The sequence below is a fragment of the Lynx canadensis genome, chromosome E1 (assembly GCF_007474595.2).
Source record: "Lynx canadensis isolate LIC74 chromosome E1, mLynCan4.pri.v2, whole genome shotgun sequence".
Classification (NCBI taxonomy): domain Eukaryota; kingdom Metazoa; phylum Chordata; class Mammalia; order Carnivora; family Felidae; genus Lynx; species Lynx canadensis.
Genome location: NC_044316.2, coordinates 32981970 through 32999975, shown reverse-complemented (window position 1 = coordinate 32999975; position 18006 = coordinate 32981970). Strand labels below are relative to the sequence as shown.

At 38.5% G+C, this 18006-nt stretch overlaps 1 protein-coding gene across 1 annotated transcript; it reads right to left on the bottom strand.

The window, feature by feature from the left end:
* Nucleotides 1–5059: 5059 nt before the first annotated feature.
* On the bottom strand, nucleotides 5060–5915 carry LOC115501451 (transcription factor BTF3-like). Its single transcript, XM_032591168.1, has one exon. It carries the CDS (start codon nucleotides 5803–5805, stop codon nucleotides 5317–5319), a length of 489 nt encoding a protein of 162 aa, XP_032447059.1. The 5' UTR covers nucleotides 5806–5915; the 3' UTR covers nucleotides 5060–5316.
* Between the last annotated feature and the right edge of the window lie 12091 nt (nucleotides 5916–18006).

Genomic DNA, 18006 nt, shown 5'->3' with positions numbered 1-18006 from the left:
TGTAAACTGGCTCAAGTCTGAGAATTAGTTGGGGGCTGTATTTTGACCTTTCAAGACAGATCTCATTTTGATCTACAACTTTTTTTTTTTTTCATTTACACGAGTCAAAACTCTAATTTTTTCTGCCCTTCTATTTTAGTCCCTAGGGCAATATGATAAATTTGTCAACATCAATGATCTTTGTGGCTTCAACCATTCTGATTGCTGCTTTGGCTCTAACCATTCAATGTAAATTGGAACAATCATGCAATTTGTTTTATGTGCAAGTGGCTCCTTTTCACGGGTTGTATTTTGCACCTGGTCTTCTAGGTCCTGGCAGGAATTGGGCCTGGAAGCAATGACAGGTGGTGGGAGAAGGTCTTGAGGAGGACCAGCAGTGCCCTATAAGTAACTACCTCAGGAGAATTCAATTCAGGAGGTTCTTCAGACAAGGGAGCAGTCTGCTTCTATTGGAAAAGGAAGCTCAGCAGAATTTTCAGGGTATCATGTGCTCAGCTTCATTAGAATCTGCCCATTAAATCCCTCCATCCTTATTTTCAAGATCCTGCCTCTAAATTTAACATAAAAAGCTATGCAGTTGTGGATTCAATCTGCATTGTATTTAAGTCACCCACAGGATTAGACTTTTGGTCTGATTTTCAGAAATCTTGTGCCTGTGGTTACAGGAGACAAGGTTTTCTTTTAGGGCAGTTATAAAAACTTTCTAATTTTGGGGGGCACCTGGGTGGCTTAGTTGGCTAAGCATCTGCCTTTGGCTCAGGTCATGATCTCATGGTTCATGAGTTCGAGTCCCGCGTCAGGCTCTGTGCTAACAGCTCAGAGCCTGGAGTCTGCTTAGGATTCTGTGTCTCCCTCTCTTTCTGGCCCTCCCCCATTTGTGCTCTCTCTCTCTTTCTCTCTCTCAAAAATAAATAAAAATTAAAATTTTTAAAAAAGAAGTCTATGAATGTATTTGCTCTTCATGGCTACTGTCTTTGAATTTTCAGCAAGGCATCTGAGAGGGTGGGCCTTGGATTTCTTTTGGTGAACAGATATATTATCTGTTAGTATGTAACAAATTATCACAAACTTACAGGTTTAAAACAACACATATTTATTATCTCACAGTTTTTGTGGGTCAGGGTTCAGGACACACGTTAGCCTGGTCGTCTTCTTAGGGTCTCACAAGTCTGCCGCCAAGATGTCCGAGAGGGCTGGGGTCTCGTCTGAAGCTTAGGGTCTCTTCCAAGTTCATGTGATTGTTGGCAGAAATCTTTTCTTTGCTGCTGTAGACCTCAGGGAAGCTTTGTTATCAAGGCTGGTAGGAATGAGCCTCTCTGACACTTAACCTTCTTTTAAAAATTCTGATGATTAGGTCAAGCCCACCCCAGATAAGCTTGCTTTTGATTAACTCAAAGTCAACTGATAGGAACTTAGCTGTGGGAATGATACCCTATTATTTTCAGTTTTCCCCACACTCAAGGGCAGGGTATTACACAAGGAGGGTATACCAGGGAGCAAAAACCTTGGGGCTTCCTTAAAACTCTGCCTACCACAGCTGGGGTGGCAGCTGAGAAAATATCTGGGAAGACTGGAACCTGCCAGTACCTCTGTATCTGTCTCTCATTACCTTTAGCCAATGACCAACTTCAAACGGTAATAATCATGCCACTTATCCCTCACCCAAATCATGCAACTTCCTCTGACTGACCCAGAACCTTACAGGAAAGTAAGTTTTGGAAAATGCATTTCCTAGTGCAACCAAGCTGATAAAAAAAAAACAATCTAGCACCACCAGGGTGGAGAAAATGGATTAACTTGCACTGAGCAGGACACACCTACTTCCCAGAGAATCCAGCATGTATAACAAAATATAATCACTGTTTTCATATGAAGAGGTCTTCTTCCTGTCCTGCTGATAGAACCAATCCACCTGAGTTGCCTTTTAGTGACATGAAACCAGCCATTTTCTATTTGTTCCAAGTACAAAGAATGGTGTTTCCTACTCTTATGACACAGCTAAATCAGAATGGATATCTTTCTACAATGGAATTTTAAAGGAGCCGCAGTTTTCTATTTCATGCAATTTAAATGAACATTTGATGGTAAGAGAAGATGAGATTATTCGCAAAATTGAATATCGGCCTTTGTCTCCATAGTGACTTTCTCCAAGGAACTCAGGTGACTGTATCTCTTATGCTTATTATCATGTATAAGAAAGTGCACGTTACAGCTACATTATCGTTTTATAGTTGGAGAAACAGGATTTTGATTAAATGAAACAACCTATAAAATCAGAACAAATTAGAAAATGCCAACAGATCCAAGGACTTTCAAAGAAATTAATCTAATTTGGAAAAAATAAATTAGCACTTGATTGGAGAGAAATATCAGAAATTGGACATAAGGCAAAAAGCATAGACCAGGACTCAGGAGGTTTTACCATAAATTTCTTGTGGGACCTTCATTAAGTTGCTTCAGATTTCTGTGCCTTATCTCTCTGCTCATCTGAGATTTTTGCATCCCCAGAGCTGAAGACAGTGCCTGATACGTTGTCTGTGCTTCAAGCCTGTTGAATCATTCAATCAATCACCCAATCAATAGCTCAAAAATTCGTGGAAACATTAGAATTAATTTTTGCCCAGCTTTGATACTCTGATTCCGTTACCTCGTATGTCTGATTTAATGGTTAGACTTTCATTGATCTCGGTGATTTTTTTTTTCCTGTACTTGAACAAAAGGCAGAGCTTCTCAGCTGGATCTATCAGATCGGTGCTACTTTACATCCTAGAATTCCTTACATTTTGATAGATTGTGTATACTGTGGAAATCCCTAGATACCATATCAATTCTACAATTATTGGGCAAAATGACAAGGTACAGAAGCTCCCACTACTTGCCTTTCTATTCCTACTCTTAGATAGCTATAAAAAGTTATAAAACCATGCCACCTCAGCTCTTCATAGATTGCTCTCTACTGAGTCTTCATGGCTGCTTGATAATCATGTTGTCCTCTTAAGAGTCTACTCAACTCCCCTAGAATATATCTTCTGCAGATTCTACTCCAATGTCTATGCTCATCTACCACTCACTTTTTTTTTAATTTTAATTCCAGTGTAGTTAACTGCAGTGTTATGTTAGTTTAAGGTATACAACATAGTGATTCAACAATTCCATATATTACCCAGTGTTCATCAAGGTAAGTGTACTCTTAATCCACTTCACCTACTTCACCCATTTCCTCACCCACCTCCCTTCTAATAACCATATGTTTGTTTTCTGTAATTAAGAGTCTGTTTTGGGAGGTTTGTCTCTTTTTTCCCCCTTTGTTGGTTTGTTTCTTAAATTTCACATGAGTGAAGTCATATGCTATTTGTCTTTCTCTGACTGAATTTTTTTGTATACTGTTATACTCTCTAGATCCACCCATGTTGTTGAAAATGGCAAGATTTCATTTTTTTATGGCAAAATAATATTCCATTGTGTGTGTGTGTGTGTGTGTTTCTATCTATCTATTTATCTACCTACATCTGTATATCACTATCTATCTCTCACATCTTTATCCATTCATCTATCAATGGACACTTGGGTTGCATCCATAATTTGACTGTTGTAAGTAATGCTTCTATAAACAGGGGTTCATATATCCTTTTAAATTAGTGTTTTCATATTCTATAGGTAAATACCCTGTAGTGTGATTACTGGATCATAGGGTAGTTCTATTTTTAATCTTTTGAGGAACTTCCATACTATGGTTTCAGGTTTCACATTTAGGTCCTGAATCCATTTTTGGTTTGTTTTTGTGTATGATGTAAGAAAGTGGTCCAGTTACAATCCTTTGCATGTACCTGTCCAGTTTTTCTCAGCACCATTTGTTGAAGAGACTATCTTTTCCCCATTGAATATTCTTGCCTCCTCTGTTGAACATTAATTGACCATATAATTGTGGTTTATTTCTGGGATTTCTATTCTATTCCATTGATCTATGTGTCTGTTTTTGTACCAGTACCATACTGTTTTGATTACTACAAATTTGTAGTATAATGCAAAGTCTGGAATTGTGATACCTCCAGCTTTGTTTTTCTTTATCAAGATTGCTTTGGCTATTTGTGGTATTTTGTGGTTACATACAAATTTTAGAATTATTTGTTCTAGTTCTGTGAAAAATGCTGTTGGTATTTTGATAGGGATTGTATTAAATCTGCAGATTATTTTGGGTAGTATAGATAATTAACAATATTTGTTCTTCCAATCCATGAACATGGATTGTCTTCATTTGTGTTGTCTTCAGTTTCTTTCATCAGTGTTTTATAGTTTTCAGAGTATAGGTCTTTCACCTCTTTGGTTAACTTTATTCCTAGGTAGTTTATTATTTTTGGTGCAATTTAAAATGGGATTGTTTTCTTAATTTCTCTTTCTGATGCTTCATTATTGAAATACAACTTATTTCTCTACATTGATTTTGTGTCCTGTGACCTTACTAAATTCATTTATCAGTTCTAGTAGTTTTTTGGTAGTCTTTAGGGTTTCCTACATATAGTATGTTATCTGCAAATAGTAAATCTTTTACTACTTCCTTACCAGTCTGGATGCCTTTTATTCCTTATTCTTGTCTGATTGCTGTGGCCAGGACTTCCAGTACTATGTTGAATAAAAGTGGTGAGAGTGGGCATCCTTGATTTTTTTCTGACTTAAAGGAAAAGCTCTCAGATTTTCACCATTGAGCACGTTAGATGTGGGTTTTTCATATAAGGCCTTTATTATGTTGAGGCATGTTCCCTCTAAACCTACTTTGTTGAGGGTTTTTATCATGAATGTATGTTGATTTTTTCACGTCTTCTTTGCATCTATTGAGATGATCATTAGATTTTTATCTTTTCTCTTACTGATGTGCTGTATCACACTGATTGATTTGCAAATATTGAACCATCCTTACATCCCAGGAATAAATCCCACTTGATCATGGAGAATGATTTTTTTAATGTATTGTTGGATTTTTTTTTTTTTTTGCTAATATTTTGTTGAGGACTTTGCATCTATGTTCATCAGATATGTTGGCCTGTAGTTCTCTTTTTCTTTCTTTTTTTTTTTTTTTTTTATTAATCTTGTTTCAAACTTTATTCCCAGGCTTCTTCAGCTTAATTAGCTGCAAAGAATGAATTGTGTATAAGCAAAAACTGAAAAGAGCTGCAGTGTCCAAGGGGCTTGGGCTTAAAAATATTAGAGATCTAGATTTTATCAGATCCATGAACAAAATTTTTAAAAAGCAGTCATAATATAAAATAGCAGCTCCCAGTAACTTCTTCAAGTTTTATCTTCTTCAGAAGTTGACTCAATTCAGTTTGCTTCATTCTTGGAAGCTTCATCAAAATTCTCCACAAGATCTGGAACTTCATCATCATCATCCTCTCCGGTAGCAAGTGGTGCCTTTCCATCCACAGATTGTTTGGGCAGAGCTTCAGCCAGCCTTCTTAAACTAGTCAGACTGTCTGCACCAAGTTGGTTTAAGATACTGGGTAACATTTCTGTCAGCTGCTTTGTCTCAGCATGGCCTGTAATGGTGAAAGTGTTCGCAGCCAGGGATGCCTGAACTTTAGGGTTGTTAAAGTGGATCACTGTTCCTTGGTTTGTGAACATATTCACTTCTTCAATACCAGAGATATTGTTTACTCCTAACTTCTTTAAGGAGAACTGAAGTTTTTTATCATCTGCTGTAGCTGTTCTATGAACCACCTTCTTCTTTTGGCGAGCAGTTCCTTTCCCACCAATGCGCACTTGTGCTTGCAGTTTGGCGAGTTTCTCCTGGTTCATGATAGTTTCTTTCATCTTGTTGGAGCGGAAATGGGACCGCGCGGGGGACTAGGGTAGGCGCTCAGGGGGTCTCGGGTGGACCAGCTGAGATTAGGCGCACACACGCGGGGACGCAAGATGGCAGCTCTGTAGTTCTCTTTTTCTGTGGTGTTATCTGTTTTGGGTGTTAGGGTAATGCTGGCCTCATATGATGAATTTAGCAGTTTTTCTTCATCTTCTATATTTTGGAATAGTTTCAGAAGAATAGGTACTAACTATTCTTTAAATGTTTGGTAGAATTTATCTGTGAAGCAGTTAGTTCCTGGAATTTTGTTTTTGGGGAGTTTTAAGATTGCTGATTCAATTTCCTTGCTGGTAATTGGTCTGTTCAAATATTCTATCATCCTGATTCAGTTTTGGGAGGTTCTATATTTCTAGGAATTTATCCATTTCTTCTAGTTTGTCCAACTTGTTGGCATATACTTTTTTCATAATATTCTCTTAAAATATTTATAAAATGTATTTATTTATTTTGAGAGGGAGAGAGAGAGGAGGGGAGGGGCAGAGAGAAAAGGAGAGAGAGAGAATACCAAGCAGGCTCCACACTGTCAGCGCAGAGCCTCAGGGCTCAAATCCATAAAGTATGAGATCATGACTTGAGCCAAAACCAAGTTGACGCTTAAACAATTGAGCCACCCAGGTGCCACTCTCTTAAAATCTTTTTTTTTTTTTTTTTAATTTTTTTTTTTTTTCAACGTTTATTTATTTTTGGGACAGAGAGAGACAGAGCATGAACGGGGGAGGGGCAGAGAGAGAGGGAGACACAGAATCGGAAACAGGCTCCAGGCTCTGAGCCATCAGCCCAGAGCCTGACGCGGGGCTCGAACTCACGGACCGCGAGATCGTGACCTGGCTGAAGTAGGACGCTTAACCGACTGCGCCACCCGGGCGCCCCTCTTAAAATCTTTTAATTCTGTTGTGACAGTTGTTGTTATTTCTCTTCTTTCATTTCTGATTGTGTTTATTTGAGTCCTCTCTTTTGATGAGTTTTGATGAGTCTGGCTTAAAGGTTTATCAAATTTATTGGTCTTTTTAAGGAACTGGCTCCTGGTTTCATTGATCTGTTCTATTTATTTCTGCTCTACTCTTTATTATTTCCTTCAGTCTACTGGTATTGGGTCTTGTTTATTCTTCTTTTTCTATCTCTTTTATGGGTAAGGTTAGGTTGCTAGAGATTCTTCTTGTTTCTTGAGGTACACCTGTATTACTATAAACTTCCCTCTTAGAACCACATTTGTCATTGATTTGGGACCATTGTGGTTTCATTTTCATTTGTCTGCATGCTTTTTTTTAATTTCCTCTGATTTATTGGTTGATGTATTCATTGTTTAGGAGCATGTTTTCTAACCTCCATGTATTTGTGCTCTTTCCAGATTTTTTTTTCTTGTGGTTGATTTCTAGTTTCATAGCTTTAAAATAAAAAAAAGATGCATGGTATGACTTTGGTCTTTTTGAATTTGTTGAGACATGTTTTGTAGCATAAGATGTGATCTATTCTAGAGAATGTTCCACGTGCATTTGAAAAGAACATGTATTCTTCTGTTTTAAGATGGAATATTCTCAAAAATCAGTTAAATCCATTTGGTCCAATGTGTCACCAAAGCCACTGTTTCATTGTTGATTTTTTATTTGAATGAACTGTCCATTGATGTAAATGGAGTGCTAAAGTCCCCTACTATTATTGTATTACTATTGATTCCTCTTTTATGTTTATTATTAACTGCTTTATGTATTTGGGTGCTTTCGTGTTGGGTGCATATTTATCATTGTTATATCTTCTTGTTGGATTGTTCCATTTATGATTATATAGTATCTTTCTTTGTCTCATTATAGTGTTTGTTTTGAAGTCTATTTTATCTGATATATGTGTTGATATCCCAGCTTTCTTTTCCCCTCCATTTGCATGATAAATGCTTTTTTTTTGAGAGAGAGAGAGAATGAGAGTGTGTGCTCATGCATGTGATTAGGAGATAGAGGGACAGAGAGACTCTTAAGCAGTCTCTATAACCAGCCTGGAGCCTGATGTGGGCTCTATCTCATGACTGTGAGATCATGACCTAAGCTGAAATCAAGAGTTGGATGCTTAACTGACTGAGCCATTTAGGTGCCCCTCAATCCCTTTACTTTAAATCTATAGGTGTCATTAGGACTGAAATGAATTTCTTGTAGGCAGCATATAGATGAGTCTTGTTTCTTATCCATTACATCGCCCTATGTCTTTTGATTTAGTCCATTTACATTCAAAGTAATTATTGATAAGTATGTATTTATTGCTATTTTGTTACTTGTTTTATGATTGTTTTTGTAGTTTTTCTTTGTTCCTTTATTCTCTTGCTCCTTTCTCTCATGATAAGTTGGCTTTTTAAATGATATACTTGGATTCTTTTCTCTTTATTTTTTTGCATGTCTATTACTGGTTTTTGATTTGAAGTTACCATTAGGTTTGTATATAACATCTTCTGCATATAGCAGTCTGTATATAGGCTGATATTCGCTTAAGTTTGAATCCATTCTTTATTCCTCTTCCCCCTGCATGCTTTAGGTAAATAATGTCCTCTTATTTTGTGACTCCCTTGACTGATTTTTACAGATACATTTTTACTGCTTTTGTGCTTCCTACTTTCCTCACTTTTGCTTATGGTCTTTCCTTCAAAGAGTTCCCTTTAACAATTATCGTAGGGCTGGTTTAGTGGTTATGAATGCCTTTCACTTATGTTTGTCTGGTAAACTCTACCTCTCCTTGTATTCTGAATGATAGCTTTGCTGTATAGAGTATTTGTGGTTGCAGATTTTTTTCCCCGTTAGGCACTGTGAATGTATCATGCCACTCCCTTCTGGTTTTCAAAGTTTCTGCTGAAAATATCAGTTGACAGCCTTATGGGGTTTCCCTTGTATGTAACTATTTTCTCTTGCTGCTTTTAAAATTATCTCGTTATCACTACTTTTTGCCATTTTAATTACTACATGTCTTGGTGTGGTTCTCCTTGGGTTGATTTTGTTGGGGGATCTCGGGGCCTCCTGGATCCGGGTTTCTGTTTCCTTCCCCAGATTTGGGAAGCTTTCAGATATTATTTCTTGAAATATATTTTCCATCCCCCTTTCTTTTCTTTTGGAATCCCTATAATGTGAATGTTATTAGCCTGGATGGTGTCACTGAGTTCCATAAGTCTATTCTCATTTTGCATATTTTTTTTTTCTCTCACTTGCTCAGCTTGATTGCTTTCCATTACTCTGTCCTCCAGGTCACTGATTTGTTTTTCTGCTTCTTCTGGTCTCCTATTTATTCCATCTAGTATAAATTTCATTTATTGTGTTCTTCATCTCTGGTTGGTTCTTTATCTGTTTGTTAGTGGTCTCACTGATGTCTTCTACTCTTTTCTCAACTCCGGTATCTTTATGATTACTTTAAAATTTTTAAAATGTTTATTTATTTTTTCATTAAACAGAATTCTGTTCCCTATCTTATTATTTATTTTTGAGAAAGAAAGAGAGCACACGTGGGGGAGGGCCAGAGAGAGAGGGAGACACAGAATCCAAAGCAGGCTCCAGGGTCTGAGCTGTCAGCACAGAGCCTGATGCAGGGCTTGAACTCATGAACTATGAGACCATGACCTGAATCGAAGTCAGATGTTTAACTGACTGAGCCACCCAGGCACCCCTATGATAATTACTTTAAATTATTCATCAGGCATATTGCTTATCTCTGTTTTGCTTGGGTCTCTTGCTGTGGTTTGGTCCCATTCTTTTACTTGGTATATATTCCTCTGTCTCATTTTGTGTAACTGTTTCTCTGTGTTAGGAAAGTCAGTTATATGTCCTGCTTCTGATAGTGTCCTTATGAAGAAGAGATCCTGTAGTGTCCTGTACTGTAATGTCCCCTGTTTACTGGACCTGGTACTTCAGAAGTGTCTCCTATGTGTGCTGTGTGTATCCTAACATTGTGGCTGAAACTTTTCCTTCAGTTCCATCATCTGCAGTAACTCTCTTTTCCTGCTATGGGCAGTGTCTGGTCAGTGTTAGTGGGTCAGTGTGCGGCTGCCTCAGGCTTGAGTTGAGTCAGATCAGGTGTCTGGCAAAGTGCAGCAGCACCAAACTGCAGTGTGCTTTCCCTGTGTTGTCCCCTAAGCAGCTTTCATTGGTGGGCTGACATGCAGTCAGACCAGTTGTCTGCTCCAAGCCCACTGCTAGGACTAAAAGTCTGACTGGTGTGTGTGGTTTTCTCTCTCCCCAGGGCAGGAACCTCTTTGGAGTGGTGCTGGCCCATGTTGGGGCTGCTTGCATACTGCCAGGCTTGTGGTACTGCTTTGGATGGGCTCCAGACAAAAGTGTAGTTGAGGGGTGGTCCCCCAATGTGTGTGGAGGCAGGACATGCAGTGTTTTCCAGGTTTGTGCACAGCCAGTTCTCTAGAGGATGGGACCTGCAACACAGGGACTGAGGCAGGCCTGGCTGTAGGGGGTGGGATCGTGGGACAGTGGTGTTAGCAAGTTAGGCAACAAGAGTCAGTGCTATGCTGGTTCCTGAGGTGTCTGTGTATTTATGCTGGGGTGGGGGTCGGTGGGAAGGGGGAAATGGCTCCTGCCAGCTCCTTTGTTTCTGGAGGAGTCTTCCCATAATCTGTGTCCCTCCAGGACACCTCTGAGATGAATAAACAACTGTTTCTCCCATATGCCCCAAGCATTTTTCAAACTGTTGCTTCTATACTGTTTCTCTGTGGGCTGTTGTGGATTCTCTTCAAGGGCAGGGACTCAGTTTTCTCTTGCCACCCAACTCTCCCTGAGTGGAGCCACTAATTTTTTACATTCTGAGTTTTAAGTCCTGCTGGTTTTAAGAACCAAATGTTATGGTGGTTTGTCTTCCCTGTCTGGGGTCCCCAGTGTGAGGGTCTGTTTCTCTCCCCTTTGCATCCTCGGGTCCCTCCCTCCTGTGGATAATCTTGCTGGTCCATTTAGCTCCCCACCACATTTCTATTCTTCCTACCCTCTTTGATGTGGGCTCTTCTCTACATTTAATTGTGGACTTTGTTCTGCCAGTCTTTGAGTTACTTTCTGGGGTATTTACACTGAAGTGAGTGTTACCTAGTTGTATCAGTGGGGCAAGGTAAACTTAGGGTCCTCCTACTCCGCCATCTTCCCAGCAACACTCATCACTCACATGTTACTAAAAGGATCTTCCCTTTTCTCCTTACACTTCTTCCCTTATTGTTTTCCTTATCATCCTGCTTAAATTGACTCTAAAATCGTGCTAAAATGTTTTTTCTCAATTTATTTTTTGCTCATCTTACTTTCTCAGCTTCAAATAACACATCAATGCAAATGATGCCAAGATCTGAGTACTAGATACAAATTTATTTCCTAATTTGAATCCTACTTTTCTAGATATGTATAGATATTTTACCTGAATTTTCTTCCGTGTCTTTAAAATCAACAGGTTTTAAACGGAAATGATCAGTTTTTCTTTGGTTCTCCCACTAATGCAAATGGAATCATTGTTCTTTCTATCACTTGGGTTTGAAAACTTGGTGTCATTCTGGACCCTTTTCCATGTCCCTTTACTTCAAAATGTTGTCAAGTTCTGTTACTTCTAGCTTAATCCAGGCTGGTTGTGCTGTAAGGCATTCTGGGACCACTTTATCGTGGAATATGGAAGATGGAAGGTGGGACTCAATGGAGTCACTGTTGGAGAATCTGACCCAGCTTAAAGAGCTGGCTTCATTGGAAGGAGTCTAAGAGACCATCTCTATGGTCCCTTATTAGGTGTTACTATAGGGTGTGATAAACTCAGGCTTATTGAGATCACTCTTGATACTCAGAATGTCTAACTAGAAGATAGCAAAACTCTGAGGGCATAAACAATTCTTGAAGTCAATTACAAAACTGAGGGCACAGTCCTAGAACTCTATTGTTAGGGGACTGGTCCAGCTACACAGTGACCAGGGCTCTGCTAATGCATGTTTATCCTATTAATCTTCCTAAAACAGAGCTTCCATCATGTTAACTGCCTGGTAAAAAATCTTCAGAGGCTTCACATTTTCAACAAAATGGTGTCCAAACCTTTCTGTCAAGCTTTTAAAGTTCTCCATCATTTTAGTACCAACATCCCTTTTCTGGCTAACTGTTCACATTCTGCCAATTGAACCTTGGATTACTTCCCAGCACCTACTACAGAAAATAAATTAAAATAATCAAGTATACCAAATGGTGATCGTTTCAAGGAAAAATGAAGGAAATTTAGGTGATGGAGAGTGAGGTGGGTTGGAGTATGTACCTTATTTTGGAGAGTGTTTAGGGAAAGCTACTTGAATAAGGTAACATTTAATAAGAGCATGTAGATGCTCTGAGGTGGAAACATGCTTGCTGTGCTCTAGGAGCACATAGGAGGCCACAAGAACTAGAGTGTAGTGAGCGAGATAAAGGTATACTAGCTCATGTAGGGCCTGTTAAACATGGTGACCCTAAGCCTTCCAACACTCCTAATCTATGATTGTCTTCCAAGAGAAATGATGCCCTTTTAGTGCTTGATCATGTCCTGGTTTGGGTAGTTCTTACATTCGTCTAGTGTTCTTTGGTAAATATAGAGATATCATTACCTACTTACAGGGAAAGTTACAAGATTGTATGAAGGGACTCATTACTTCTTTCAACAAATACTTATAGAGAAATTACTATATGTTTACTATTGATAGATACAAAGGTGATTAAGAATTGGTTACAGCCCTCAAGAAATTTGTAATATATATGACAACCAAAAATATTTTAGTAAGTGTGATGTATTAAAGGTGATGATTGCATGTAAAAGGTATAAAAATAATACAGGGTGGTTGACTCTTCTGGAGGTTTGGGCATATTCTGTTAAAGGCTTCATGCAGGTGATTACATGTCTATGGAACTTTACAGGATAAATGCGAGTTTGATAGTCAAAGGATGGGAGAAGATCCAGGCAGAGCACATCACAAATACAGAGTCAAATGATAAGAAATAGTCTGTTTTATTTAAGGACAAATGGGTGAGTGATATTTTAAGAAACTCAGATGGAGGAAAGCTGAGTTCTAAGAAATGAAGCAGGAGAAAGAGGTAGGGGCCAGAATTTAAAGGTTTGTTTTTGTCACTCCAAGGAATTTGGACTTTATTATCTAGTCGATAGAGAGCTGCAGGAGGGTGTCCTGGTCATTAGAAGAGTGATAAGATCCGATTTATATTTTTAGAATTACTCCAAGGCCATCTTAAATGGATTTCATGGGTGAAGACAGTGAAATGAGTTAGAAAGTCACTGTAATAATTCAGAAGAGAAATATATATGAAAGACACATCTGAGTGTACAATGCCTGATATATAGTAGGTGCATAATAAGTGATGGCTTCTTTTCTCATTTGACAATTCTCTGGGTTAGTGATGGAAGATGTGATGATCACCATTTTACAACTTGGGGAATTGAGTTGCTGGTTCAAGTGACTTTCCCTAGGGGATTTAGATTATAAACGGCAGGCCAGAGCTACCACTTTTGTGTTTTTCTTTCAGATTCAGCACTCTATCAATACCTAAGAGCTTTGAGGAGACAAATGAAAATGGCAAGTTTTTAGATAAATAGAATATACATTTTGTGTATATGGCCTTCAAGTGTCCAAGTATGAATCAGATCCTTCCTTAACCAAGTCCCATCTCTACAGTACATCTATTCCACAAATACTTATGGAGAGTTTATTATAAGCAGTAACTGTGGACACAGTGAAGAAAGAAATAAAGATCTTGCTCTAAGTGAGCTTAAATTCTTCTGGGTCAGTGAGATAGTCAACAGGAAAGTGAAAAAATGGATCTTATGTTTATAAGCAATGGTTAAATAAAGGTATGTGGCAGATTGATAGATTAGGGGACAGAAAATAATGGGAGTTCTCTATTAGAGTAAGTGATCAGGAAAGACTTCTCTGAGGAAATGACATTTGGGTTTATACAAAAAAACAAGATTTGTGAATTCTACAGGAAAAGATCATTTCAAGGAGGCAGAAGGACCATCAAAGATAAAGACCCCCAAACAAACTATATTGTATAGTTTAATTAGAGATCATCAGAGGGCCAATGTGGATGGCAGTGAAATAATATGATTGAAAAAGAAGATGGAAAGGGGTGCAGGAAAAGGGTGCAGCTTAGTTTTTTTATTTTTTCTTTTTCCTGAGAGGCAGTAAATAGTGATGACATCTACTGAAAAGGTATGGATGAAACTTTGGGGTAAAATCAGAACATGATAAGGTTGAAAAACCTCCTGAAAACCCAAGTAGAGATCCTGGGCCACTTGATATCAGTAGAGAGCTCAGGAACAGAGGACAATTACAGAAATAGAAATAGAAATAGAAATAAAGGAGGCATCAATACACAAAAGTTTTCCATAGCTACAGAATTAGAGAAGATCATCTAGGGAGGGAGTCTATGTAGAAAAAATAGGGGAAAAGACTAGATTTTACAACATTTATATTCAGGGCAGAGGAGGAGTTCCTGGCAATGAAAACGGAGAAGCAGCTGATGAGGAAGAAGAAACACCAGAATAAAGTGTTTTCCCAGCAGACCAGTGACAAAAGCATTTTAAGAAAGAGGAAATAATCAAATATGTCAGATGCTCCCAAGATGCAAATAAAAGGATGACTGAGCATTGACCAATGGGCTTGGGGAAATAGAAGATATCAGTGACCTTGACAAATGGGGGGTTGGCAGAGTGATGGGGATGGAGGCCAAATAGAAGTGGGTTAAAATAAAAAGGAAAGTCCACAAGTGGACACTGATAACTCATACCTTGTCGGGGAGTTTGGGAAATTGGATAGTAGTTAGAGGAAGTAAGAGGGCACTTAGGGGGATTTTAAAATGAGAGATATTACAGACTGTGTGATAATGAGAATGGCCCAGTAGGGAGGGGAAATTACACTTGCAGGGAGTATGGGCAGGGTAAATCTTTTCAGATGAACTTATGTTGGCACAGCTAGGTCGATTTGTAAGCAGCCATGCTGAGAAGAAAACCGGAATTAGCTAATATTCATTGTATACATATATGTGGAGGCCTTCCATGAAGCTTTTCCCCATATAACACATACAACTCTATGGTGTAGGTACTGTCAGTTCTTCTAATTTACAGGTGAGGAAAATGTGTCTTAGTGTTCCAATGACTTGTCCCAAGGTCACACCATTAGTGATGGAATCTCATTTCAGACCTGGGTCCACCAGCCTGTGCACTTAATTCCTGTACTGTAATGTAAGAGAAAAAAAGCCAGGGCTTCTGTCCAGATCCATGAGGAATAGCTCTAGATAATCAAGGACAATGATATATTTCTTACTTCTCAGTGCTGACTGGAATGTTTATCAAAATTACCAGGTGTTTCAGTAATAGATTGACATCTCAGAGTTTTGGTTACTCATTCCAGAGTTGCAGGATGTGGGTTATTCCTGTAATCTGTGCCCAGAAACTCAGCCTACAAGTCACTATTTCACAGAAATTGTCCTGAGGATAGTTTCCTTGAGTATGTACCATGCAATATGCTTTTTACCATTTTGCCTGTAGTTCCTCAACTGAATTACTACAACAACTCCACAACTTTTTATTGATCTACATTGAATGAAACACTGTGCTAGTTGTTGGGTATATATAGATGAACAAGATAAAGTTTCTGTCCCCAAATGTTCAAAGTAAGAGACAGATTCAAGGTGAATGGTGCCATATCTAGGTTATTTCTGTCAATAGAATTGAATTGGGTTCTGTTGGGTCTTCACATCATTTATGCCCTGAACAAAACTATACCAAAAGCCTTGCATTTGGGGAACATAGAGAAGGGAGGTAGACAGTGAGAGAAAACATTTTTTTTTCAAAGAGAAGGATGATTGAATGCTTAATTGATTTCCTACCACACTCAAAAAAGAATTTGAGTAGGTTTGCAAAGATACAGAACACAGAGTTCATATGATTAAGGGCAGAAATTAGGGACAAGAAAAATAAGATGACTTCAGAATAGGGGCTGAATACCTCTCAAAAGTTGTGAAGATTTGGCCAAAGGTAGGGAAACAATTCATATACAAATACAGAGCAGATGCTCTGTAATTGGATAGAAATGGAATAATTATGTTAATCTGTCTTTTTTAAATCTTAAAAGGCTTTTAATTCTTTGTGTAAATTTAAATTTAAAATATATTCATATTACTTGGCCCTTGCTTCAATTTCTCCTTTCAGGACAAAACTATCCTCTGGTGTCACCTTCACTCAGCATAGATTTTTCTCATGAGGATCATATCAGCATGAGGTCTTCCTCTTCCGCCATTCACATGTGCCCACCTGGCTATTGGGCAGATGTTCTCCTGTAGGGTACACAAATCTTCCAACATTAAGTTTTAATTGCATCCCCATAATTGTTGTTTAAATGTTGGCATTCATTTTATGAGCTGATTTTGCTATGCTAATCAGTGCTCCATTCAATCCAGAACAAACAAATAAACAATAACAACAACAAGAAAAACAGAACTCCTATATATATAGCTGGTGACTCAAATAGCACCACAAATCACGACCGTGACTAATGGCTTGATGTCTATCACAGGACGAACACAGACACCCCCCTCACACAGCTTTCATCCCCATAAACAAAATCTAGTCTGATTTGTTTTAGAATAAATTTGATTTGAGAAGGCACTGAGGCTCTATCAACAAGCAAGAAACAAAATACAGTTTCCTTCCAATGGAATGGAGGTTACACTTTGAGGAGATTGCTTTTCTTCTTCTTAAGGGAGTTGGGAGAAGCAAGCTGGAAACTCCTTCCCCAATGGCAAACATAGGGGCCAGTTGTTCAGAACCTCAGATGCTTGTCTTCAAACCCTTTGGGCAATAAGAGAAAAGTTTCAACTTGTCAAGAATGTGATCAATCAAATGGGTTTGAGATTTGGAGTCCAAGGACTTGGCTTTGGTGTGAATTTGGCAAGGACATGGATATGACCAAAACCATTATGTGACTCTGGGCAGCCCCATGTCTTTTATCAAGATTTTGTTCTCAGATGCTTTCTATAGCAGAAAGTGATAATAAATAATTGAAACTCTATAGGTCGTTGTAAGAATTAAATGAGCAAATATATGGGCACCTGGTGGCTCAGTCAGTTGAGTGCCTGACTCTTGATTTTGGCTCAGGTCAGGTCATGATCCCAGGGCCATGGGATGGAGCCCTGTGTCCGACTCCACACTAAGTGTGGGGCCTGCTTACAATTCTCTCTCTCCCTCTCCCCCACCGGTGCACTCTCTCTCTTAAAAAGAAATTTAAAAAGCCATCCTTTAAAATAAAATCAATGCAAAAATATACTTGAGTGTTTTATAGATGATTGAGTTACAAAACATTGTGTCTTACAATGTGTTTTTATACATAGTTGATACATAACATAGCTTTTGCCAAGCCTCCTAGACTTTTTTGAAAGTCCTATTCCAATTTTAGACATAGAAAGAAGTGGGGATTTGAATTATGTGGTTTAGAATAAATAGATGTTTCCACTGCTATTACTCCAGATTTAATATTCAAGAAATTATATATTTGCTATGGTCTTAAAGTTAGAGAAATTTGATCAGTGTTAAACACCAGTCCCCAAAATAGTTTTCAAGCCATTTTCTTGTCTGGTTGACAGGGACTCAATTTTTCATGAGGGCTTTCAGTTTCAGGTCCTCTGATTAAAGTCCCGTTCCTGCAACACCCAAGTACATCACTGGAATTTAGCACCCAAGTTCATTATTGGAATTTAGCATCAATCCGATAATGAGTCAGAGAACTATCAGATACATTCCTGATTGCCTTGGGGTGGATTACAATTTGTCATCTTGATAGAAGGCAGGAATAAGGGATAGAACTTTATTTACAAATGTTCTGCATATTGTCAAGATTGCTGCCCTGATTTTAAAACAGCTGTTAAGTTCTGGTCTTCAGCTGCCAAAGAGTGGCAATTCTTCCTTAGTGTGGTGGGCTTGTACAGAGTAATTTCCCCACCTTGATTTCCAATTCCATATGGTCTGCTTCCTGAGGGTGTTTCAACAGTTGTTGACATCTGTCCTCCTCAGTATATGGTTTTGTCCCTTTCAGGGCAATTAAGGCAAGCTCAGCCATGGCATATGCTTAGTCCTCCACAGTGAAATCTCAGTAATATAAATTCTGGGGGAGGAAGAGGAGAATCAAGAAG